The sequence below is a fragment of the Manacus vitellinus genome, unplaced genomic scaffold, assembly GCF_001715985.3.
Source record: "Manacus vitellinus isolate BGI_N305 unplaced genomic scaffold, ASM171598v3 scaffold_51_pilon, whole genome shotgun sequence".
NCBI lineage: Eukaryota > Metazoa > Chordata > Aves > Passeriformes > Pipridae > Manacus > Manacus vitellinus.
In genome coordinates this window covers 775,254-802,031 of record NW_021940620.1, presented here as the reverse complement: position 1 = coordinate 802,031, position 26,778 = coordinate 775,254, and the positions used below count along the sequence as shown (strand labels likewise).

The following is a 26,778-nucleotide window of genomic DNA, read 5'->3' as shown; positions in this document are numbered from 1 at the left end:
TTTTCTGATGATCATTCCTACGAGATAGGGGAACAGCCCCTGGAAACATGAGTTTGCTGCTCATGGAAAACCCCTCCTCCACCTCTGTTTTTTTACCTCTCAACAACACACCAAGTCATGACCATATTACATTTATTACTATAAAAACACTTCACATTTTGTAATAAAATGTGTCAGACATTGACATCTTCTTTAAGTTCACAGGAAATGGACCATTTAATATAAAAACATTGCTATGAATTGTAAAGGCTTGATCTTCAGTCTTGTCACCCCAGGTCCATTCCCAGCTGGTGAGCAAACGTTTGAGCAATCTCACACTCCATTAACAGTAGTCTCAGCTATGCTTAATTCCCTTCATTCTGTACATCATGCAAAAAAATCTCTTTCTGAATTGTTTTACAGCTGACAATTAATACTTTAACAATGGCAGTTCTACATATGCTCTGGCTCCCAGAAGTCCCAGTGGCAGATATGCTGCTCAATTTTGCCTGAGTTGTTTTAAAGTAAGAACTTGAAGAGTCCAGTTACAGTAATTATTACAACACACAGAAGTTAAATTAGTATTTGCTAAATAGGTTATTAAACAGATGACACATTGTGATAGGTATTAAATAGCTAAATTAATACAGCATGTATAAAAAAGGCTAAAAACCTACTTAGATCAGAACCAATGGTAGATTCACAAAAGTACAAATAGGTTGAATTGAAAACTAGTTAAGATTTCATCCCACATTGTGCAGAAAAACTGGGGAAATGGTCTTACTAGTCAACATTTCTATAAGAAATACCAAAGTCACCTTTCATTGCATTGCAATAAGTAGTGATGATGGTGACATCTTAGGGGTTTTTTTCCTGCATCTTGTTGTCCTGAGATACTGAAAAGGGTGAACATATCATGCATATTTTGGTCATTCTACACATGTACTTTCTGCAATGTGATTAGTGACCTTCATATATGGCTTGTCACAATCTCCACTGTTGAGATCTCATCAACTACTGACTGTGACCAACTGTGGGGAGGAGCAGGATTGACACTGGATTGAATGCAGCAACACTACATGAGAATATAAAGAATGGAAGGAAGAAACTGAATTTCCAGATGAAAAATCAGGGACAACTTTAGGACATAAATCCTTGAATGTGACTTGTTTTATCTGTCTGCTTTTGTAGGTATGAAGAAGTGGACTCCACTTATCACTGAGTTATCCTGCAGTTCTTGCAGTTCAATATTTGTATTCTTCTTCTTCTTTATAAACTCATTTGTCCTTTTCTTAACAGTATCAGGTCAAACCACTACCTGCATAAAAGTACTGAGCTTACTGTTCAGGGAAAACAGGCTATGGACCTGATATTGTTGTATGTACAAAGTCCATATATTAAAACCTGGAACATTCTCTAGTGTCTTTCAATTTTTTTTATTCTTCAAGTACCTTTAGTACTCAGAGGTAACATTTTTTCGAGGCAGAACTGTAATTTTTAAGTTAGTGAAGTCTTTTTTAGACTTTGATAGTAAAAGCTAGAGTGGATGTGTTGCTTTAAGACTTGGTTTAATAAAGAATGGATTCTCCTTCTGTCACCTCAATAGTATAACATTGAAACCTCACTAGTACAATTATTCCCTATTACTTTGGTACAAAAATAAAGTAATTTGGCAATTCTCAGCAGGTGTGTCATGCTCAGGTAACATCCCTCTAATGTGACAAAACCAGAAGGGTCAAGAAGTCAGGTGATGGCAAACCCAGACAACATTTGCACTTGGGAGAGGCTGCACATTAAAGCCCATTAAGGTCCATTAAAGCTGGTATTGCATTGCCCCACACTCCTCTCCACTTGCAGTGACATTGTGGCTCAGCACAAACAGACTCTTGGTGTGCCCTGGGGTGTCCTTCTCATCCTTCTCTCAGAGGCTGTGGCTCTGTCAGGGTTTGCTCAGAGGGTCACAGGGCTGTGGCTCTGTCAGGGTTTGCTCAGAGGGTCACAGGGCTGTGGCTCTGTCAGGGTTTGCTCAGAGGGTCACAGGGCTGTGGCTCTGTCAGGGTTTGCTCAGAGGGTCACTGCACTCACTGAGCGCCGGTGGCTCCCGGAGCTGGACCTGGGGTCTCTGTCTTTGGGCACTTGGCCACTGCCCTGCCCAGGAGCTGTTCCCCTGCTGGGTGCAAAGGGTCCTGCTGAAGAGTCTGTGGCAGCAGATTCTTCCTCTGCCCACCTGTTGTAGAAACAGTAGCCTTCCTCTGGTGTCCCTCTCCTGAGAGGACTCACTGCGGAGCTGGAAAGCCCCTGACCCTCTGTGTGCCCCTGAGACACAGCTGCTGCTGCTGGGTGGAGAAATGGTGACACACATAAGTGGCCGATGCTTTGGTCAAGGTCATCATTAGGTGCAGGTGATGCACCAGAAGTAGCTTTCCTTGATCTCAGTTTCTGCATTTCGAGATCCCGCTGTCCCTTAGGAAGTTTATCTATTTGCTGTGCTTTCAGGATCAGAGATGCTCCAAAGGTTCCTCGTAGAGCAGAAATAAAGAACCTGATGAAAGAGGAAGAGAATGGATTATTTTAACAGTGGGCTCCTTCCATAATCTGCATCACATAACACAAATCCAGGTGCTAATTTTCCATTGCTCTACAGGCATCTGGTAGGCACCTTATACCTGGCAGATGAAAGCTGACTCCTGGATCTTAACACAGCAGAGAGTAAACTGTAGTTCATATATAGATCATATATATATGATCATTTATTTAGCATTGACAACTACTCCATTGCTGACCAGTGAAGAAAGAGACACAAAAGCTCACCAAGAGATGCAGTATTTGAAAATATTGAAATTCTGTTTGTACTGTTAAAACAGGCTAAAGAAAGGATCTTAATTTGGTAGATAACAGGAAACTAGAAATTTTAAAAGCTCGGCTTTTGGATTTGCTCAGAAAGCAGCAACCAAAAGGTGTCCTACCTGCCCTTTGCAGGCTAGAGAACTTATATAACTATATATTGTGTGCAGTGAGAGAGCACACATCCTCTCTCCATGTCATGTCAGCTTTGTGTGAAAACCAGTGTCTCCTTCAAAGCATCTTTTTATTAGGATTTGACCTTTACATAGATGGCCTCAACATGCATTTTAAAACAAATGTGGGGACTCCATGAAATGGCACTGAGAAAGCTGCTGTTGTCCCATCCTGCTGCTAAATGTAGGTATAAATTAGTGTGACAGGATTAAAAAGGCTGACAGGCCAGACTCAGAACAGAAAGGGCTTTTAAGGCAATGGAATTCTCAGGCTTGCACAAGCAGGAGTGGAGGAAGTCCCTTTGTGTGCCTGTGCTCAGGCTGGTGAGTCCCACAGAGTCTCAGCTCTGGTTGGGAACCCAGAGCACAGCAAGGGCAGCCCAGCGACCTGCACAGACCTGGATCAGACTGGTCTGGCTTTCCCCTCAGCCTCCCTCTGTACCTTCTGGGCCAGCTGCACGTGGACCAGACAGGAGGACAGAGAAGGGATGGAAAACTGTGTCTTCTATCCTGCGAACTGCTCTCACTTGCTCCTGCCCCTCCCACAGCCCTGCAGGGTCTGTTGGGTCTCTGCAGGTCCTGGCAGACCAGTCCTTCCACAGCTGGACAAATGCATCTGGTTTGTGTGTTGAAATCCTTCAGGAGACAGAGCCTTTCCTTGCCACTGAACAAACACGAAATTCAGACCCCTTTCTTCTTGTCAGGCTTGAGGGTTTGAGAACTCCCTGCTGTGCAGTTTGTGTCCCAAGAGTGCAGGGGCAGCTCTGAGGTGCAGAGGTGCAAAGCACTGCCAGATGTTTGTGCAGGGAAAGCCTGGAGCAGGCAGGGCACAGACCAGACCCCCAGGGGGCTGTGGTGTCTCAGGCCTGGCAGCCAGAACAGGAGGCAGGACTAAAAAGGAAGAACTGAGGAGAGCGAGGATTTTAACAAAACCTTGGAGGCAGATACCAGAATGTTTCTGAAGGAGTAGTTTCTGAAGGAGATGGTGAGCAGGCAGCGTGCTGAGATGGACCATGGAATGGAACTGAAAATTCAGGGTGTTTTAGGAAAGGGTGGTTTCACCACTGCTGTGATGGCACAGCTCAGTTGTAGCAGGAACTGGAGGGTGGACAGTCTGTGAATAGAGGACTCTGCAGAAAGTAATCTGCAGGACCTACATGAAGGAAAAGCAGTTCTCCAGCTTTGAAGACACCAAGATAAAATCCTTAAGCTCAGTAACCTGCTGAGGCAGAAAGGACTTTAATTGTGCTGGATTCCCAAGATGGAGCTGTGAGTTCTCTAAGCACATGTTTGAGGCAGCTCTCAGTGAGAAGCTCAGGGTCAAAAATGACTCTGTGAATGAGGCCTGACAGGAAAACAAAACTCACACAGGAGCAAAACAGGCTGGAAAAGGGTGCCCTGCCTAGAAGACATGAGACCTTACTGAACTATGTGTTGTTTATTCTCATCTGAACTTATATAATGGAACATGAAGTCACAAGAGTATCTCAACTCAAATGGGGGAATAATAATAACAATCTGAAAAAAAAGACTATCTAGTCTTGAAAAGGAACTTTTCAGACAAAGTTAAGGCTCAGTTCAAATGCCTTAAAGCACTTACAAAATCAGATACTAAAAATATTTTCCTGATTCTTGCAGTACCAGTGTGCTGCACTACTTCATGGCAATTAGGATAAGAAGGAAACCAGGAAGATAGTCACACCAACTCAAATGGGTGTGCTTTCACTGTCCAAGCACAAATAAAGAATTTAAATAAATGGTGCAACTCAAACAAAGTATATCTGCTTAAAGGATTAGTTAGGGTATTAAGTACCAAAAGTAGTAAGCTTCCCATATACATATATGGAAACAGAACCATTATGTTTTTCAAACCAATTTTTTTTCAGCAATGTATCAAAATAATTATCCCTCTCCAAATATCCAGTCTCAGTTGAAGTTATCTTTAACATACCTGATTTGTTGCAGATAGTAAAACTAAAATTCTGGATGCAGAAAATTTTTTCATACAGAAGCATGTTCTTAAATTTAGCTTAGCAATGGACTGCAAAGTACTTAATAACAGAATATGTTTTGCAACTCTCAAAGCTTACAGGAATATTTCAAAGACTTGCCTTCTAGTCTTGATCAGCTCAACCCCGTTGTGTTCAAGAGAGTGAACAATTCCAGAGCAGATTTGTGCTGGTAAACTTTGAAGCACCCCAGAAAGAAAGGTTTTCTCGTGGGAAAACAAGCAGTAGATATATAGTGACTTATCTGGGGTTATATAACTGAACAAATGGATGGTTTGTGAACTGGAAAGCTGAACCCAGGCCTCTGCCTCCCACACTGAATTATCCCTGTGCAGCACGTGCCTGACACATCCCATATGGACCCAGGTGACTTTGTCCCTTTCTCCCATTCCCACAAACCCCCAAGGAAGAGGAGAGGGACATATTCCCACCTGGGCAGGAGCGCGGCGGGCGGGGTGAGCAGGCAGAGCAGGTAGAAGGTGGGCTCTGAGAGCTGCCTCTCCAGGATCCAGTAGGGGTTGGAGGGAGGGTTGCAGAGCAGGCACACGGCGTTGTAGATCAGGGAGAAGACGAGGTAGAAGCCCAGGCTGCACATCATGGCCACCAGCTGGGACAGGGTCTGGGGAGGGCACAAGAGACAGGGGGGACTGTGAGACCTGGCTCTGGGGGTAACACAGGGGGAGAAACAGCCAGGACTGAACTTAGAAAACAACAGTGAGTTCAGTTCTCATCCTAATGTATTGAAGGATGCAAACATTGTGTTCTGTCCTGTCCAAAGGCACAGTACAAACAAATTCTGTGCACATGAAGGTGTTGTCCCGGGGCTAATAACAAATTCTGGCACATTGTGAAGTCTCAGTGCATCTGTTACTCACTCTCTGTGACCCAGAATTCAGGCAAATGACTCTGAAAGACAATGCCATGCCTACACAGGGTGCTGTGTTCCCAAAACCACAACAGTCCTGTGAGCAGGGCAGGGCAAACACATACCCACGTTTTCATTTCCAGAGCCTGGTGCAAGAGAATGGTAAGGAGGGAGATGGTGTTGATGGGGTTTCCAAAGGAAAACACATCTATGTCAGAGTCCTTGTACACCTAGAAAACAGGCAGAGGCACTGTGAAGAACCCTGACCATTCAGAAGGGAATTTTCTACTTTTTAAGGAGGACAGGAGAATGAGAATATTAATGAGCCTATTACTTACCAAATAGGGGACAAAGAAGCAAATGAGGCTCTGATAGAAGGCATCCAGCATGGTGATAATAAAAGTTGACAGGTTGTATATCTGCAGGAGTTTACAGATAACAGTCATTAGGATGGGACACACATCCCTAGCCTGTCCTGAAGACATAATTGCTGCCTGTTTTTCTTCCATTCAGATACTGATTAGAGCTAACTGGTCTCCCTTCATGAGTAAATGCCTCATGAGCAGCTGATTAATCCAAAGGCTTATCTCTGAACAGACCTTTTCTCTGTGTTAACTAAAGATAGACCTTAGGAACATTAACAGGTGTATTTCTGAACCTGAGAGGAGGAAAAAAATGTCAAGGTGCTTATTGATTTAAGGGTTTGTGTTTTATTGTCACTTTTTGCTGTAATCTTTTTAATAAGCTTTTCTTTAGTAGGTTTAGTAGGTTCTTTAGTAGATTGAGAGTGTTTGAAGCACCAAATCTGAGTCGAGTTTAACCAAGGGCCAGCTAAACTATTTTACCTTCATCTTTTACATCTTTTATCCTATTTTATTTATTTCTCCATAAGCCTTCACTGAGAATCTGTCTACATACACAGTGCAAATATACATGCACACACACACACACACACACACACACACACAGGTATTTGCTCCACCATCTCTTCAATGAACAAACCAATGACAGGGTGATTCCCTGGCATGTCACTTCACTCATTATAATGCAGCATGCTGGGATTGCTCCACACATTTAATGGCAGAATAAACCTTCCATTTACATTTTCTGATCATGACCCAGCACCAGTATCACTTCCAAGAAGCAACTTCAGCCATATGTTCCAGCTCTTCTGACAGCTACAATTACGCCTTTTTTTTTAGTGGACATCAGTAAACTTGACACCATAAAATGGAACATTTGGTTCCAAGTAAGTCTAAACTCCTTCACTCCTTCCCAAACCAAAAAACCTGTGGTCCTTTGGCTCATCGAGCAGTTGCTTCAGCAATCATGACATACCTCTGAATTTTGCCCATTCCTGTATAACTCAGGCAAACCTAGAAGTGTTTCTGCAGAAACATCTTTATCCAGGACTCCAAAGAGAATTGGGGGCACTGAGGTGAAGAAGAGGTTGAAGAAGATCATCTGCCAGTAATCAATCATGGTGCTGCCTGAGAAGCCACAGAAGAACTGGTACCAGAAGAGCAGGTTGACGTAGCTCTGGGGAGGAGCAAAGACAAACCCAAGAGCCTGTCAGAGCTGTGCTGCTCCTCCACATGTGCAGCATCTCATCCTTCATGCTGATGTGGTTCCATTTCTCTTTGGGTTGTGGGAGCCATGAAGCTGCAGTTTTCCTGTGGCCTCTCCCTCCCATCCCCTTCTTTTCCCACTGTTACACCTGATCTGGACCCTTTGCTGTCATGCACAGGGTCTGTGTCTCTCACAGTTCCACCCCGAGGTTGGTGTAGGACACTGGGTACTGACAGAGCCTTTTAGGAACACCCTGCTTTGGTTAAAGGTGGTGCCAGCAGACAGCCTTGCACTTCCTTCCATAAAAAGAATATCTGAAGGCTCTGCTTCACAGCAATCCACTGTGATAGAGCTCTTTAAAAGCCATTAGGTTTCCTTAAGAACATATCAGAGAATAATTAAGTAAACTGTTTACAGCTCCGAGCACCAGATTTTAGAATCCTTCCATAAACTGGTTGTCCATGTGGAATCAAAGGGCTCCTGCTCCCTAATGCTGCTGGGGAGATAATAGAACAGCAGCATCCCATTCTGGAGAGATATTTCACACTGTAAATAAGTATCCTTTGAACTCTAAAAGGATGGTCAACCAGAAAAAGGGAAGTGTTCATTTCCATTACAAAATTTAACAGTGATAAGAAGTAATCCTTATTCGAAATTATTAAAAACCCTCCCAAAAACAGACACTTTGAATTCTAAGTAAATAGCCTTTCATGCTCAGAGTGTATTTCATGTCAAATGGACTTGTTTGCACAGTCTTGTAGAAACTGAATTACTGTCCTTTTTCCACTTTACATTATCCTTCAATGTGCAGCTCATTTGCATATACATTAAATTTTTAATAAAAATGCCAGGTATGACTGCATCATTACTTGCAAGTGGTTCCTATAAAAATTCAGAGGTTTCACAGGCTAGCAATTCTTAGTGCAGAGTCATCTTCTATATTCTAGCACTAATAATCTGATCTTCCTTATGCAAATTTTATTTTGAGGCTCATGGGTATTATTAATAAAGTTTCTTGAACTACCATATAAAGTTACTAAGCCTTGAGTCCTTTTCCCTCTGGAATAATGCTAGTTTCAAAATATATTTAAAGCCCATGTTTTCCTCAGTGCTTTATGCAGCACATTGCTGAGAAAGAAGTGCCACATTATAAACTTGAAAAGTGAAGAAACACGAAATGTAGCTTCATAAAAAGTATGAGCATAACCTGTGAAAAATAAAACCAGGCCAAAAAACCCAACCCAGTCCTGGAATTAACCCTTACTAGGATGAAAATCTCCATAATTTGAATAATCTTACCACATTTTTGTAGAAAAAGTAAATCACCATCTTTGCCAGGCGAGAATAACACCAGTGTCCGTGGACAAGAAGCAGTTTTTTGAGGTGTTTAAATCGGGTTATTGCAAAGTCACTGGCCATCACTGCCTTTGGGAAGAGGAATAGAAGGTCATTTACAAAATATCCTTTCCCCAGCCAATATAATGAATCTTGAACACGGACATTGAAATAATTTCCAACTTTTGCATATTGCAGGAAAAAAAACCAAAAAACCAACCCTCAAGAAAATAGTTGGACCTTTCTGCAGAACTCTCCATTTAAGGAGCGTGAGGAAGGGGGATGTGTGGGGAAGAATTCAGGGCAGAAGACAGTGGAAAAGGATCTACAAACCCTGGGAAAGCACTAGCAGAGAGGATTCAGAAAGCAGATGCTAAGCTACCATTGGACAGGCATCTGCTAATTTTCTAGGCTTATGAGCAAACACACATCTGTCCATGCATGCTAATTGTTGGCTTAAAATGCTGTTTTTTGGCTGGACCCATAATTATGAACTGCATGTTAATTTATGACAGTAATGATGCCAACTTGCATTTTTAAGATGACACTCGAGAGCACAGGGCAGCTCTGGAACTTATTAAGCAGCAAGAGAGCACATGACAAAAGAGGAATAGAATTAAACTGACAGGGTACCTGCATGCCTTCCTGACCAGATATTCCAATTCCAACGTCAGCTGCTTGAATCATACTCACATCATTTGCACCATCACCTAGAATGGGAAGGGGGGGAACAACAGAAGTGTAAGAAAGGGTGTTTAATACATAGTGCCTCTGTCAGAAGGAAATAATCTTAGCTATGTTGATTATTTTGGCCATTCTCTTCTACCTGCATCTTAATTAGGATAACTGATACTTAGCACCAAGTACTCATGATCTCTAGGCTCTGTCCTTGGTAGGAACATCCTCCCTCCCTTCCAGGAGCCCTGGCTCCAGCAGTGGGGCCAGCTGGGTGGTGGATGGACATCCTGACACCATCTCCATCTGCATCATGTGGTGTTTCTGCCTGGTGAGCTCCATATGCTCAGCAACACGCTCTGCAGCACCTACTTGAATCCTCCAAATTGTAGGATAAATTGCATTGCAGATGACAATGTAACAAGCCAATTTCAGGGGTTATTTTGCTCGTTTCAACTCACAGCAATATGTTAAATATATAACCAAATTTCCAGGGAAAGAACAGCCATGGTTGCCACTTGCAGTGTGATGGTAAATCAGGTTACTGGTAAAGCAAGGTAGATGGAGCAGAAGGCTGAAAGCTTACATTTTGAACTACAAGGTAAAGCAAAAAAATTTAAAATACAACAGACCCTTCCTTTTCTGTTTGGTCCACAGAGGTGTATTTTTTAGTTGGAAGTCACAAAAATCAATTCTGCAAGGATTTCAGTGGCATTGCTTGCCAAAAGTGGGGCAGAGAACTCAAAACATTTCACATTATTTGGAGGTAAAAGGCAAATGAGTCACTGCTTAATACCACTCTGGGGATAACTCTGTTTTCACCAGCTGGGAAAATCTGACAGGAAAAGGGCTTTATAAAAAGACAAATTAGTGACTACTCTTGAGTGCTTCACAGGCCCAAAGCAAGGACATTCCAGAGGGAACATGTACATGTGTTTGTACTGATGTGCATGAAAGGGACTGCTGGGAGATTCTGAATTTGGAGCACCTTCATCTTGTTTAAAGGGGGGCCAGATTTGCTTAGTGATAGATGAAGAATGACTTTCATGTGTGTTTTGACAAGGAAAGATTATTCAGTGCTGTTTCCTCCCTGTGTCTATCTGAGGCACAAAAACTAGCGTGTAGGTATAGTCCATACATTTTCCTAGCTCTTCCAGGAGGAACCTGCTCCCCCTGTGTGCTGTGGGGCTCAGATGGGGTACCTATAGCCAGGGTCATGGCTCGGAGCTGCCCCCGGAGCAGCCTGACCACCATGCCCTTCTGCAGGGGCGTGGAGCGGCAGCACAGCACCGAGCGGCAGCGCCGCGCCAGGGCCACAAACTTCTCCTGCAGGCCCCCCTGGAAGATGAGGCTCAGCGTCTTCCCATCGATCACCAGCCCAAACTCGGTGCCGGGGGCCTCGGGGGCCTCGGGGGCCGTTGGGATGATGCCGAAAATCTTCCTCCGCGGTTTGTCCCACTCGTAACTCTTCCTCACCTCTTCCAGGGTTAAATCCAGGAGAGATTCACAAGTTTCCTGTGAGGGAACAGGAGTGGTTTTAGCAATGGTTGTCTTCAGCTCCTTTTCCAGCTCAACACCTCGCCAAGTGTGTGTTTTTATAACCATGCCAGTGGCTTTAAGCCTGTCAGACAAACATCAGGGAACACTGCCTGGGAAGTGCACTCGTTCATCTGGTGGGGATTATTGCAGCAGCATCCTCAAATCCCCCCGTGGAAACACGGAGCATTTCATCAGCCAGTTGACTGAAGAAAGAAATTATTTTAAAAGAAAATAAAATAATCTTTACATCAGGAGGACATATGTGCATTGCAATGCTGAGAGTTCAGAAATTAAAAAGAAAATCCTTTTTTTCTTTTTAAAGGAGATTGAAAAATCTGGTTCTGATATGAATGATGTGATATATTGCAGCGTTTGCTTCCATCAGAAATAAACTGCAGTAGAGAAACAATCAAAATTATCCAGTAACTCTGAGAATTTGACCTTTTCTAGGTCACATATCAGGTGTGTATCAGAGTTAGGAACACAAATAAAACTTCCTACTTTCCAGCACTCTGTCTTAAACACAAATTAAGTCCATCCCTCTCAGCAAATCTGTCTCATTTTGGTCCAAGTCCCCTTTTTCAGATGCAAACAACAGAATTGACTTAATATTAAATACAAACAGATTCAAGGAGAGCACTTTTGTCTTTCCCATACAGATCTTCTAAACTGGCACACCACTATCACAGAAAACCCTGAATGATCTGAAAGTTATTTTGCTGCTGCTTAGCACTGAAAGTCCTCCTTCTGTGCATGGCACTGAATACCTGAGGAGCTAATCATTCCTTTTTCTACCTTTTCTGTCAGCTTTATTGAGTGATGATTCAGTTCTAAAATGTTATTTTCACTTTATGTTGCATAAGGTACATGTGTAGGATGTTTGCAAGATTTAAATTACACTTAAGTGGGAGGTTCTGGAATCAAATGTCAGCATTCCTCTGACATCTAATAAAAATCCTGCACGCTTAAAACATCTAAAAAATATTGAAGCAGCATCATCTTTCTGTGAACAAACCAAAAATTGTAGTGGAAATTCCTGGTTTGCCTTGGTTTGCTGTTGAAATGAATCCCCCAAGCTCCCTCCTTATGTTGCATCTTCCTGGAAGATATTTAATTGTCAGTGTTTGAATGAGCTGCTGGGCTCAGGGGTAAAGAGAAGGCCTTCCACCGACACCACTTGCAGGGTTAAACTTTGTAGGTGTTGTGTGTGTCCCTCACTGCTCTGGGAGCCCCTTCCAGAACCAGGGTCTGTCCTCAGCTGTGTTTTGAAAAGGAGGGAACTAAATCTTGTGGTGGTGGAACTCCAGTGCCCAGTGACCCACTGGGATTCCCCACATGTGCTCAGCTTGTGCCTGGATCCAGAGGGTGCTGGGGGGAAGTGTTTCCTGGAGCCAGGGTGGTCCCCCCTGCAGCATCACTTCCCTGGCACAAACCATCTCCTAATTTCCATCCTAAATGTATTCATTCTGCCTCCTGTTCAGGCAGATCCCCGTATCAAATGAAATTACACATTGAAGCAGGGAAAGCATTCCGTGCCAAATTCCATATCATCCTTGCGTGTTCCCCTATTTCCGTGACATTAAAAGAGACAGACATTTGCATAGGATTTGAATCTTTTTTGGAGAGCTACTAACTGCAGACAAAAGCAGTTAGAAAGTAGGCCATCTCACTGCTCTCTATAAGTGCCTATCACAGAAAAACAGTCAGTATTTTAGCTATATTTAATTGATCCTCACAATAGCTTTGTAGAGAAAGGCAAGCTCACACTGGGGACCCTGGTTCTGTGGGGAGAGAAACAGAGGCAACCGAGGCAGGGACTGCCCAGTGACAGAGGGAAGCTCCTCCTGCCCTCCCCAGCCTCCTGCCAGCCCATGGAAAGGCTGCTCTCACAGTGCCTCCTGTCCCTGCCGAGGGGGCCACGACTGATGCTGCACAAAAGGGACAGAGCAGCACTGGGGAAAGGGCAGTGGCCGCTCTGGGGGCACCTCAGCAGCTTCCAGGGCTCTGTGGCAAGTAAGAGATTACCAGCAAGAAAATGCAAAAAGGGCAATGGCACATCTTGGACCCTGTTTTTGTGTTTAGAAACAGTCAGAGCTGATCTCTCCTTAGCAAATGGATCTGGTTTAATCATAATGTTGGCCTCTCTCTCCCCTAAATCCATCTCCAAAGCCAGCTGTCCCCCCCAGCTGCCTGGAGGGATGAGGTGAGGGCCCTGCACAGTGGTGGCCACTCCGCTCTCTGGAATCAAGGTGTGGTTTTTCTGTGTTGCTCCACAACCCCCAAAAGCCAGAGTGGCTTTTCTAAAGCCTTTGACTTGCACCATCCATGATGGCAGTTACCATCTTGGGAAGGCAGGACTGTGTTTGTTCTGTTCAGATGTGTCAGGAATAGCCCTGGATTGCACCCCAGACTGCTCACAGTGTGTCAGTGAATCACAGGAGCTGACAGACAGCTCGAAGTGCTTATCCTCATTTTGGAGTGTTTGCTTTGCCTGCTGCCTGCCCTTCTTGTCACTCATGGAAATTCAGGGAGTATCTGTGCACATCAACCACGACGTGCACCACCATGGAATGCCAAGGAAGTGACTGTGTTTTTAACTGACCCACCAGAACTATATTTAGGTGTTCAAGAAGGTGAAATTCTGCTTACACAAAAAGATACTGGATAAAATTGTTCACTAATAAATTTCTGGTTAAGTCTAATCCTGTTGGAGAACATGCAACTAGAAAATTCTCAATTTAATTAGATCTACACCTGTAGACTTCTTCCTGGTTGACTCAAAGTACTTTCCAAATGTCTTCCAATAGATATACTAGGGTTAAAATATCATTGCCACTGAAATTTCCATTGTAAGCTGAAAATCCAGATATCAATGTTATTAAGGAATTAGGCACTTAAACTGCATATTACCTTCTTTCTAAAGCTAGTAATTCAGGTAATAGCTAGTGATTTGGGCAATTTTAAAAAAGAATATTTTCATTTGGAAAAATCAGTGTATTCTAATTGAATGAAGCTCTACATAAATGTCTTGTATTTCAATTCATCCTGTTATGTGTGGTCTACAGAGTTGCTGGCCTAATGCTATGGGGGTTTTTGCTGAATTTTTTGTGCTGAATGTGGTCTAAAGCAAAGCAGCACCAAACTGCAAGACATGAAAAAAGGACAGTGTAGCAAATTCTGTAGCGAATTCTTGTGCATCTTGTCTTTCTCTACCCACCTTGTTTTCGGTGTTGATGGTGAAGACAGTGTCCCTCTGGTCCAGGAGCTTACAGGAGTATGCAATGTTCACTGCTGTTTCCTGCTTGTCTCCTGTCAACACCCAGATCTGTATCCCTGCTTCCCGAAGGGCCACAATAGTGTCAGGAACTCCATCCTGCAGCCGGTCCTCGATCCCTGTTGCTCCTGGGCAAACAGGAAAAGAAGAGAAACAGTTTTCTTTATTTGGAAATCACATTGCTGTTTTCTTGTTTAAGGAAAGCTCTTTGATTTCCAGTCATGCTCCTGAACTTATCGAGAGTTGAGCTAAGGTATTGTCCAGCAAATAAACACACAGGCACAAGATCTGCATTTGGATTAAGGTCTGAATGTGTCAGCAGTCAAGTTCTGGCTCTTCATTTTGCTCATTGCTAGAACAATGAATTTCATTTCTTCTTAATAATCCAAAATGACAACGTGCTGGCAGAGGAATCACACCATATGCATTTTTAAAGTACTGCATTAAGTCCCATCAAAGCAACCAGAAAAGATGAACTTTGAGTATTTAAATGAATGCTGTCCCTATTGTCAAGTTAGATGTTTCAGCCATCAAAGGAGAAGAAACAGTACAGTACATTTTCTTTTTGAAAATGCACAAACTTAGGAGCAGATGCCAACGCTCATCCTGATGATGTTGGTAAATCACCCTTTGAGAGTTACAACACTCCTTGTCTCTTCCACTAGAGGTCAGTTTGAAGATGCTGTAACTGTGGTACATTAAAGATAGACATTGATTTAAGCTAAAAGAACATTTCTTGTAAATTAAAGTATGAAAGCACACAGACCCTTAGGAGTTGGCAAAGGTAACAGATTCTGACAAGATCTACATTACCTCTTATGTGTTCTGCTTATGGCATTTACCATTATCACTCTAATTTTTTAAATCACTGCAGAGATTATGAGAAGCCATAATGCTAATAGCTTGCAATCACAGAAATTCAGGATAACGAAATATGGGTGCAAATTGTACTCACAGAAAAATGAGACTGAGACAACTCCAAAAATCAAAGTTATAAAGACCAAAATGTTTGGAAACAAGATAGAATAGAAAGCACTGAAGTGCTTCATAATTTAACAGAATGGTGTTGTTAGATAAGACAGTGATGGATGATGCAGAAGTGCCAATGAATGTAAGTTTTAACATTAAACATCTTTCTACAAAGTGCAGAAAGCAAACTCACCAATGCAACAACAACAGGAATTCACTGGCAAAATGCCCCTGTGTTTAAGTTACTGGTTTTTATAACACAGTTCAATTACCAAAATTCCCTTGGAACTTGTGCTCAAAACTGAAGTTAATTTATAGCATATTATGGGTTTATCTAAGGACATGGACACATGATTGAATAGGAGTGGTTTCATTATCTGCTGTGTCAGCTGAGCCACAGTAACAGCTGATATGTGTGCTCTTTGCTCCTGGCACATGAGAGTTTCAGTGCACTTTTTCAAAGTTACTGCTGCTCAAAATGCACGAGAACTTGTGTAGACACTGTCATTGGATTGTATCTCCCTGGCCTGGAGATTTCCAAACCTCAGAGGAAGACTTCTGGATATAAATTAGTATAAGCTGTTGTCTGTCTGATTGCCAAGAATATCACAGGAGAGCCAGTGCTGCTTCACGCAATGACAATTGTTATTTTTAGTACCCAGCAAGGTGAGTTTGGTCTCCAGGTGCTGGGCTGTCTCCATTAGCAGCTCCTCTCTGTTCTCAATGGCAGCTTCTGCCTCCCGACGAAAATTGGCCCATTTTTGAAAGTCATCTTCATTTAAGACCTGCATAACACAATTTAAACAGAGCTTATTTTAAATTTAAATAAGAGAGGAATGCCAACATTCAGGATCACAGAGACTTAACTCCTATCCAAGCTGGTAAAGTACCGTGTCATCTTTAAAATAACACAAACTTTTCCAAGAGAAAACTGCAAGAACTAGTAGTTTGTACAAATGGCTTTCAGCTGAGACTCAAAAACACGACCTCTAGAAGCTCTTGATCACACAGCCCTTGGCTGGGGCTCTGAACCAGAACACACAGTTTCTGAAGGTTGATCTACATTTCTCCAGAGCTTGGATGTGACCTATTTGTTGCACATAGACACCTTCTGCATGAAAGGATGACACTGAGGTGCACTAACCCAGGCTGAGGGCAAGATTCGTGAAAGCTGAATGCCAGGCAAAACAGAAGAAGGTTGGCTCCTCTGCAGATTTTTTGTTTCTTACTTGGAAGCATTGTAGGGGAGGTCAGCTGGAGTTACCATTAGAGAAACAGAAATAAATGTTTTGAGACTGACTAAAAATCCATCATCTGGTCACATTGAAGAAAAAGGGGAAAAAAAAGAGTGGCTGGTCTGGCTGGTTCTCTGAAGCAGAAAGAATTATAACCATTATATTTTTCTAGTAAATCTACTGACACATAGAGAGATAAGCTGTAAACAACACTAGGCTGGTGCTCTCCCACCTTCTTAGCTATGCACAGAGTTCTAAGTCCATCACGGGCGTAGAGGTCCAGGTGTTTCTGTGTTTTTTCTTTTATTCTTTTCATTCTCTTCTCAGCTAAAACACAAGGAAAAGATTCTGTATTTTAAGCATTTAGATCATTTCAGATCTAATGGCCTAAGGTTAAAAAACGGTGGGCTTTAGAGAAAAGTGGGTTCCAGTATAACAGAAATTTCTTTAAAAGCTCAAAACTGTTGTCTGTGCAGCAGCTGAAGGCTTGCTAAAGATCTTTGTTCCTTTAGGATAAAGTTCCTTGTTTTTGTTTGTTTGTTAATGTTATAGCAATCTTGCTGACAAGCTGAAAAACAATGGTCAGGCCCTTCTGACAGTATTACTGCAGAGTACACAATCCACACGGGTTAGCGCTGCCAGGGAATTTTAATTAGCCCGTTCCATGTTCTAAGAAATACTGAAGTTAAATAAATACCTCCGTTCAGATCTGCAAGCATAACACTAGAGGAAGCTTATTCTTTTTTTTATACTTCTAATGGCTAGATATAATATTCATGTAGAAAAGAGAGCTGAATTCCCCTTTGCAGGAGACACAACAGAAACATCTCCCCGGCCTGTTACCTCCGTCAGAGTCCTCCAGCAAGTCCATGATGACCGAGTCGGCGCCTTTGGTGTAGACAACGATCTCCTTGGTGAGGGGGTGTCTCACCACCACAGACATCCTTTTCCTGACGGAGTCGAAGCCCAGGGTGTGCAGGATGTCGAAGGTGAGCAGGGTGCCCTGGGGCAGGCGGACTGTCACCCTCTCGGGGGTGCGGGACACCAGGCTGAAGCTGTAGGCCTGGGCCGCGTGCACCAGGGCGGCCTCGTCAGGGCTCTCGGCCTCGTAGCACAAGGCTGGGGGCAGAGAACTGCTGCTCACAGACTGGAGCATCTCCTCCAGGGAGGCAGGGCCCATGTCCGTGCTGTCACCGCTGTCACGTCTGTCACCGCTGTCACCGCTGTCACCTCTGTCACTGCTGTCATGTCTGTCACCGCTGTCACCTCTGTCACTGCTGTCACCACTGCCCAGGGCAGGGAGAGGCTCCTCGGGGCCCCTCGCACCGAAACTCGCACCCAGCTCAGAGCTGGACTGGGATGAGGAGAAGGACTGGCTGAGGCTTGCTAACTTTAGCCTTTGAAATATCTGATGAATCTTCTCCAGGGTGATTCCCGGAGGTTTTATTGGTGGTGGAATCGTGACCTAGAAATATGAGAAAATCTGTGGTTAAAAATAAATAAAGGTGAACTACATCATCATCATGGCTGGGCTTCATGAAAGAAGATTTGGGAAGGGCTCTATCCATGTTTGTTACAAGCTCGCTGGTGGCTAATGAGGCCAATAAGAGATAGACATGTCTGATTGCAAAAGGCACAGCAGAAAGACTCCTTAGGTGGTGTATTCTGCAATACATGGTTCTTTTTGCGTTGTCTTTTCTCCTCCAGAGTGACCCTGTGGGTGTTCTCAAAGGAGACAGCAGCGTTATAGACCGTGTGTCTGCAGAGCTCCCGATTGGAGGCCAGAGCAGACCAGTTCTGTTAATCAATATGGCCAAGAGGTGAACTACCAGATACTTCTCAAAACTTCAGTGTATTTTTCTGTATCTAAATGACAATAATTATGAATGAAACTTTCTCCCCAGCCACCTATTTAACTGTGGGGGGAGAATTCACCAGAGGAGTTATAGGTGAGGTGGTATCCAAATTTGATGGTGATTTGTGTCTCTGCCTCTGAAGCAGAGATGCAATCGAGCCCCTTGGAGTTCTGTCAGTGGCCTGGCAGATCAGAGAAAACCCAGTATGTTCCATATACTTCTTATAGCACAGGTAATATAAAATCTAAAGGAAAAAGTGCAGATCCTGTGGTAGACATAACTATTCATCAACCTTAAAAAGCCCTGTTAGAGAGGAATACAAAGGCAGGGAAACAGTAAAAGGAAAAAGAAACGGTAAAGGAACGAGAGGAGAGCTCCCAAATAAACCATTTTTCACCATTTCAGCTTTCACTGAACACTGCTCCATGTTGTTAAATGGGAGCATAATCAAGTTTGCTCATGCACTTGAAGTCAGATTACCCGTTGTCTTGGCTCGGTGGCTGTGGACACCAGCACTGTGTTGCAGATGGCAAGGGCAAGAAAAAAGTCAGCAAAGGCTGTAGAAGTTCTCGTAGGAATAAAAGGAGAAAGGCTTTCAGTCTGGAGTGCAGCTTCTCTCACCCTCCTCAGCAGCCTGCTGTCAGGAGTCACATCCTTCTCCTGCAAGAGAAATTACTTCGTGAGGATTATTCCCACTTCCCCTTGGCCTCAAGGAACAACTGGCAACTCAATAGACTTCTTGCCTCTTATTGAATTTACACCTAGAATTATGTAAGGTAAATGCCTTTTGTACTTTACTTCTAGGGAAAAAAAGATATATTTCTAAAAGCTGCATAGCTAGAAAATTAGAAGGAAATGCATCTTGAAATAGAAGAGGATTTCAGAATTTTTTTTTTTGAGATTTACTAAAAATCAAGAATAATCTATACTGTATCCCCCAACTTTGAAACTGCTGACTCCTCAATTAAAGGGCATTCCAGATGGAAGTATACTTGGGATCTTCTATTTCAGTGTGGAAGCTGATCATTATTTCAAAAGAGAATATTTTGTGCTTGTGGCTTAGTTACAGCAGTATCACTTTTTGTTTCCAGAGTAATTTCATTTTGCACCCAGAAAGAGAAGCTGCCTCAGACTGTTCCTCCTCAATTCTTACAATAAATAAATAAATACATACTTGTTCCTGAAATGTTTCTGTAATTTTACTACCACTCTCTTTCTAATAAGACCTAATTTTGCAAGCCAAACTACTTAAGAGTGTCACTTATCTACAACTTAATTTGGTGAAGGGCTATGGGAGTATTACTTTTAATGGAAATTTCATGTTAGCAGAATCTGGTTTGGATTTAATTCAGGGCCATATTTAACAAGGACTTCCAAATTTAAAAGACAACTTCCTGTGAGCCAACAGTTTTGGATGTCTTCTTTGAGGAACTGCCAAATTACTGAGCTGCTTTCTAGTTCATCCCAGCTCTTCCCCTCTCCTGGTTCAGTCTGGTACAGTTTTCCCCACTTCTGTAAAATTCCAGCAAAGTCCCCCAGCCCCCTTCAGGGCTGGGCTGGGCTGGATGTGCTGCACTGGAACTCCTGCTTGCTGCAGTGAGGAGTGCTTCTTGAATAATCCTAATAATTGCAAGGAAATCCACTGCTCATTTTGCAGCTCAGCTGAAATCCAAAGCTGGAACAAGGTTTGCACTTTCCCTGCTGTGGAAGGCTCTGGTTCTTCTGGCTCAGTGTTTTCAGGCTTTTTTGTTTCACACACAAGAAAATGTTTGCAGTCCTTTCTCTAGCAAACTAATATGTGCTAAGGATAAGCCTGATTTTTTAGTTGTCTTCTCAGATCTCTTAAAAGGAATCAGAGACTGATAATAATAATAATTAAAACATGTCAATATTTATCAGAAGAATTTTTCTCTTTTTTTTCATATTCAATGAAAACAAGGCTGACCTGAATTTCCAGCCTGAAAATATATAAAAAACTCTAAGCAAACAAAAAAGAAAGCAAAATAAGACAGCACTAATGATGATGATCAATTAAATTTACCACCTTTTCTATGTTAGCAATTTTGTTAGTGAAGATGTTGATGCTGTAAGATGGCTGGTGCCATTCAGTTTTTAAAATTTCCTCATTAACTTGATAGCATTTTTTCTACTTGGTGGCATTAAAACCTGATGACAATAGGACCATGGAAATCTTCATGAAACATTTCTAATAGCAAGGCACTACTTATTGGAACTATCAAACCTAGAAGGAAATGTGCTGTCATTGTCTTAGTTCATAAGAACCCCTTAAGGAAGAGAGAGTAAATGTTAATTCTCTATCTTGTTCCATTGTTCAAAGATGGATTTTTCTTCAGAACCTCTGACTGCTGACATCCACACAGGCCCACAAAACTCTCTGAATACCTGGAATTCTCAGGATGCTCCAAATTTGGAGCAAAGTACAAATGAATCAGACAAGGAGATACAAGTTCCAAAGGGCAGGAACCAAAGAGACAGAGAGAAATTTATTATCCCCATTTCATTAATAGGGGATTGGCACGGCAGGTAAAGAAGGATGCTCCTATGTGTAATTTAAAGGACATCAACATACAGGACAGCCCCTGGGCAGTATTTAATTGTCTCCTTTTTTACTACATCTTCAGATTTGTCATAGGGGTCAAATGATTTATCCAGATAGAGTGACACCTATGAGTCCATGGCAGCAACTTAATCTTCCTCTGCAAAAGAGATATTTGATACCATTTCCTCAGATTCTGCTTTTACAGTGGAAAAAAAAAGGTTTATTTATAGAAGAAACTGAAGAGGTCTGTCAGTAAAAAATCTAACTGGGAAATATACTGGCAAGAAATTTCTTTGTCAAACTTCAAAAGTCATGACCTCTAAGAAGTTCTCAAAAGTCACAAGTCATGGGTTCTCAAGAATCCATGGAGATGTTCTCAACATCTCATGAGGATTGGGCTGGAAAATCCTGGGACAGCAACTCCCATATTCCAAGAACAGGAAGAGTTCTGGCTGATATCTACTATATGACAGAGGAATTGAATAAGGTAAGTAGGATCTTATAATGAACAACAACTGCAGAAAACGAAGCTCTGAGAATTTTGTATTTATTAGACTTTTTTTTTTTAAATCAAGATTTGGAAGGGTTTTCCAGGCCTTTAGTTTTAATTGGAATTCTAATTTTGAAAGTGTGTGACCTTCTCTTACTGTTCACAAAAGCCTTGTCTGAGATGCTTGTTAAAAACCCTTCCAAGAGGAATAATAATTCGGTCTGACTTTAAATAGGTTGTGTTAGACTTTGGGAAGTTTCATATCTAAAGTCCAGCAGAGTCTGCTCCCCCCTGACTGCACTCTGCACCCTCCAAAGCTTTGGCTCCTCCTTCCCTCTCATAGCTCCAGCAGGGAGGATTTTGCTGTCTCCCTGTTGGCTCCCCGTCCCAAAGGGGGGCTGGAAGGGTGGCTGGGCTGGGTGGCCCAGCCTGGTACTCACGATGGTGCTGCTGAAGGCCACCTGGGACTGGCTGCTGTCCCTCCTGCCCAGGGACCTGCTCCTGGCGTGGCCCTGGACCCGCGCGCGGGCGCTCTGGCAGCGCCGCAGGGCCCCGGGCGGGCTCTGCTGGGCACCGCCTGCCCTCCCAACAGTCGGGGGAGGGAGAGTCAAGGGCTGAAGTTTTGTAAAGTCCTCATCATCCAAATCCAGCTCTTTGTGGGTTTCCAGGCGCTTGGCTGGAAAAGACAAAATGAAAGCTCACCTCTTCTTCTGTTTTTTGGTTGGTTTGTTAGTTTTGCTTGTTTTTATTTTATGGTTTGTTTGCTTGTTTGTGGGTTTGTTTGGTTTTGGAGGTTTTTGTTTGTTTGCTTTGGTTTTAGTTTTGTTTTTTTTTTTTTTTTTTGCATTGCTTGGGAGGAATTCCTGGATCAGTTAAAAAAACTGAAACAAACTAAACCAAAGCAAAAACATCTCCAAAGCCAGCACCAGGAAAACCTCACTGTCCACTGCAGTTTCTGGCAACTCCCACTGTTTATTATTGCAAGAAAACAAAAGTGTGTTTCCAAAGCAATCTGTCACTTTTATGGACTTCTGCTAACGCTTGGTCTCTTCAGCTGCAGTTTGCAGTTGACTGGACCAGGAGAGTGAAATATGGTAGTTGAAAAATTTGCTAATGTTTTCAGTCACAGAACACAAACATCTTTTTTGGCAGCTGCCTGCCAGCCTAATAAAGTCCTTTCCACTGTGTGGAGCGAGAAAGTGGTGACCAAGGAGGGGCCTGAGTGACTGGGAGCCCCGAGTGCCAAGAGCCCTTGGACAGGGACAGTGGGCAGGGCCCACCAGGGCTTGCCCTCCCTGTCACACACAGTGTGCTAATTACTGCTGGACCCACTGAGCTTAATTACTATCAGTTTGGGAGCTTATCAAAGGCTGACTGGTGTTCATCCAGAAATGAAAGAGGAAATGTCCTCTTTGCATGCTCAAGTGGGTACTGAATGCAGGGCAGAACCTGAGGTGGAAAACCTTTCCCATCTGATTCTGAATCGTTTAAAACACCTTGACTCTCGTGAATCTCTGCAACAGGAGTCCCTCACAAAACTGAGACAAATGCACAAAGCTCTATGTTCAATCAGAAGGCTCAGTAGGTTTAAGTATTAATATTTAAATTAATAGCATTTAATTGCTCAGAGAAAAAAAGTTAGAATAAAAAAGCATCTCACCATTTTCTTGATGGGAAAACTCAATTCCATCAACAGTACAGCGTCGAAATACCATCTTGTTTTCTGTTAGTGTCCCAGTTTTGTCTGAGAAGATATACTGGATTTGTCCAAGATCTTCAGTAATATTTAGGGCACGGCACTGGATGGGCAAATCTGCTGCTTCATCATACAGGTCAATGTCGTTGTGAATTAAGAAGACTTGGCCCAATTTAACCAACTCAATTGACACATAGAGAGAAATGGGGATTAAAGTCTGAAAGAGAGTTGAAATTCTCAGTAAGGGGTGAGACAAGTCTTACTGCTTTCTGTCAGCAATGTCCTGGCACAGGCACACTAATGATTCCCAAAGAAACAGTTCTTCCTAGAGACATAGTGTAGCACAGATGAATAACAGTTCAGGGGGAAAAAAATCCTGCACAAAATAGCAATGGATAAACAGAGACAATAAGTGGCAAATTTAAGACAGAATTCCTGTAATACCAAATTCTGAGATGAGTCTCTCAGAGGATGCCCTCACAAAGCAGGTTTTCTGGACATAGGACTGTGCTTGCCCTTACCCTTCTGAAGCTCTGAAGGGTTGCACCACCCTCAGACTGAGGGCAGCAGTTTCACAAACCATTACTTGGCACACACTTCCCACCCACGAGCTTCCTTGCCCTGAAATAATAATGAATTCTTAAGATGCACAGATATTCTCTTTCAGTAATGAAAAATAATCCCCCAAGGAATCTCTGAGCTGCTCTGAAAGTTATTTTCACATTTCACTCGTATTAAAGAAATTCTGTCCACTTAAATCTCAGCAGTGACATCAAGAAATCTGAAAAGTAAATGTGGTTTTTTTCCCTCAACCAACAAAATGTTCTCCCCCAATTAGGCTTAATCAGACTCAGATATACAAGTATTCTACTTCTAATTTAGCTTCCTTCCTAGACCAGCTGAACCATAACTAGTTATTATTTCCCACTGGCAAAAATGACAATTTTTGTTTCACTGTTTTCCTGAGATGTTAAGTGGAATTATTATTTTTGAATTCTGTATATAGGCAAAAAAAAATAAAAATCTGACATTTGGATGTAAACATCCTCTTTATTACATCTGCTAGAGATTCTGGAGTGAAAGATAAAATACATGCCTTTCCTATCTATATCCTTGTGGGGTTTCAACAGCAAGAAAGAAAAATCTGCAGTTAGAAAGAAAAAATAAAGAAAAGGAAGATACATTATTTCACACTTGGATGGTTTGAAATACAGCAATTTTTTCAAATAGGATTAAGAAGATACTGCACAGCTATTAGTTAATATTAATTGTTCATTAGTGAATATACTTAATTTTGAAAAGCTTCTTCCTTGGAGGTAACAGAGAGGTTTTTGTTTTTTACCTGCAGCAGGATTATCATTGTCAGGAACGTGTAGAAACCAGCAAGGGCTGGAGACAGAAAATTGCCATATTCATCTGGGACATCGTAAGGGGGGTGCTCTGAGAAGGTTCCAGTCCAAATGCCATGTCCTGTGGGAACGAGGGACAGACTGAAATGGGCTGAGCCCTGAGGGGATGGACAGAGCTGCTGAGATGTGCAGGTGTGGAACTGCCCTGGTCACTGCACAGAGAGAACATTTCCAGGGCAAGAGGCCTGAGCAGTGCCCAGACCTTGGGAGGACACAGAGCACGTGCAGAGCTCTGGAGCACACACACCAGGGATGTGCTGGGGACAAATAAGCAGTCAGGGATATTTGCATTCCCATCAGCTGGAGTCCCCCAGGGCTCTCAGCTCTGCACACACCTTTCCTACTCTCCATCTTGCTGCTGGAGGCTCCATCTCTACCTCCTACCTATAAAAATCCTCAGTGCTGGAGACACTTCTTTCTGACTGAAACAAACCTTAGAACCTTTATGGAGACAAACTGAAATATTTCTTATCCTTCCCGACCATTCTCAATTTCAATGTGTCTTAGAGTTGAGCAATCCTCTATAATTCAGTCTGGGCAACTCATTTTTACATTCCCTTCAACCAAATCATATCCCAAACTCCTTCTTGCTGTGTCTTAAACACCAGTAGACATCTGCTACAACAACAAAGCCTCTGTTTCAGGACTCAACAACATCCCATCACGATTGCTTTACCACTTTGCATCCTGCCCTTATGGAAATAAACTTTGCTCAAAGAGGTTACTAAATATACAATATCAGAAACTAATTATACCACAATTAGAAATGCAGAGCCAAGGCAAACAATTGGGTTTCCCTCTTTGCATCATTGCTCCAGATGCCAAAAGTCTCAGTTAGTCCCCTTCACATACCCAGCTGTGATCAAACTCCCATTAGCACCACATAAAGAAGCAGTTGTTTTGCAGCATCTGCCTACTGAAATGCTGCCAAAGATATTCAGATTATTGCAGCAATGCTTTCTGGCTGCTAGAGACCAGAGTCACATCTGAGCAAGGACAACTCTGCTCTACAAGCCACTTCTTACCCTAATTCATCACTGTGTGCAAGAAATCCTGGTACCTGACCCCCCAGGGAAATTTCTGCCTGGAACCCCACGTTCAGACAAGGATGCACAGCAAGAACTCATGGTGGAGCCTCAGGACATTTTGGATGGATGAAAGCTAATGGGCTTGGTACTGTTTCACGTTTCATTTAGACTAACAACATTTTGTTTCTTTTTTTTTTTTTTTTTAACCCAAGCAGATTAGCTGTTTTTCAAATGCTGATTTTTTTCATCTGAGACTACTTCAAACCTTAAATTGAAGGACTTCATTACTCAAGGGTCCCTACACAACAGACAAAGGCAAGTCTCTAAATCTACATGACAGCAGCCAGGGAACAAGGAAAATAAAGTCTCTCTCTCCCTCACACAGAGCTCAGTTGTCAAGCTGAAATCCCATTTCAGTGCCAAAAAAGCCCACTGCGACATGAAGCAGGAAAATTAAAGAAGCGATTAAGTCAATTCAATTGTTCATCTGCTTTGGATGGCTCCTACTTTCAGTGGTATTACACTGAGCACTGGCTGTGTGTCCCATCACATACCTCCAGGGCAGGTGCAGGAAAACTTGGCAGAACCACATGCTTTGACTTTGTCACTAAATCAGAGCAGCAGCACTAAGCAAGTTGTCACCGAGACAAAATCCATTAAAAAGAAAAGGGGCTCATGGGAGCCCCTGTTATCTCCTTAAAGCAGTGACCCATTCAAAAGACAGTGGATTTAAAATCTGGTCCTTCCCTCAGAATGATGAGATCTATTAATTCTGGCCTGCCTGAGACAGGTTGCAACCAGAGCTGGAAGGAAGCAGGTGAGGAAGATGTTTTTGAGATTAGCAATCCAGCAAACTCCAGTCAGCTAACCCTGGTTGCTGTGTTCACATGTGCTCACCTGCAAGGACCCCAGAAAAGTACAGGCTATTCCTACCTAAACAATGATTCCATCTCACAGCCTGCTCAAATTTGTCATTTTAACTCATCTGTTGGACAGACCAAGACACCCAAAGCCCTCAGGAGCGTTCAGCTCTAGATCCCACTCGTGTCTGTAAGAGCAATTTTAACACCACTTAGAAAAAAGCAATGAAACAGAAGAGGATTTTTGTCAGTGCTTCCTACCTACAGCTCCAATGAGGCACATCACAAAGAGGAGTCCCACACACAGGAAAATGTCCACGTTCATCCTGCGCTCGATGCGGCTGCGCTTGTACCGGGGGCCGTTGTTGTTCAACATGGCCTTGGTCTCGTGCCCTTCAAAACACAGAGCAGGG

General features: G+C 42.8%; 1 protein-coding gene across 1 annotated transcript in view; it reads right to left on the bottom strand.

Moving 5' to 3' along the window:
* Positions 1-1,121: 1,121 nt before the first annotated feature.
* The window catches only part of ATP10B (ATPase phospholipid transporting 10B (putative)), a 47,578-nt gene continuing 21,921 nt past the window's right edge, over positions 1,122-26,778 (bottom strand). The window contains exons 7-23 of the mRNA XM_029962995.1: positions 26,627-26,758; positions 24,411-24,538; positions 23,033-23,285; positions 21,813-22,048; positions 18,803-18,982; positions 17,310-17,931; positions 16,699-16,814; positions 15,890-16,016; positions 14,206-14,390; positions 10,652-10,964; positions 9,408-9,484; positions 8,739-8,864; positions 7,209-7,409; positions 6,209-6,289; positions 5,996-6,100; positions 5,437-5,624; positions 1,122-2,521 (exon numbers count right to left, since the gene is read on the bottom strand). Coding sequence (XP_029818855.1) covers positions 2,044-2,521; positions 5,437-5,624; positions 5,996-6,100; positions 6,209-6,289; positions 7,209-7,409; positions 8,739-8,864; positions 9,408-9,484; positions 10,652-10,964; positions 14,206-14,390; positions 15,890-16,016; positions 16,699-16,814; positions 17,310-17,931; positions 18,803-18,982; positions 21,813-22,048; positions 23,033-23,285; positions 24,411-24,538; positions 26,627-26,758 — 3,548 coding nt within the window. The 3' untranslated portion in view covers positions 1,122-2,043. The remainder of the gene's footprint in view (positions 2,522-5,436; positions 5,625-5,995; positions 6,101-6,208; positions 6,290-7,208; positions 7,410-8,738; positions 8,865-9,407; positions 9,485-10,651; positions 10,965-14,205; positions 14,391-15,889; positions 16,017-16,698; positions 16,815-17,309; positions 17,932-18,802; positions 18,983-21,812; positions 22,049-23,032; positions 23,286-24,410; positions 24,539-26,626; positions 26,759-26,778) is intronic.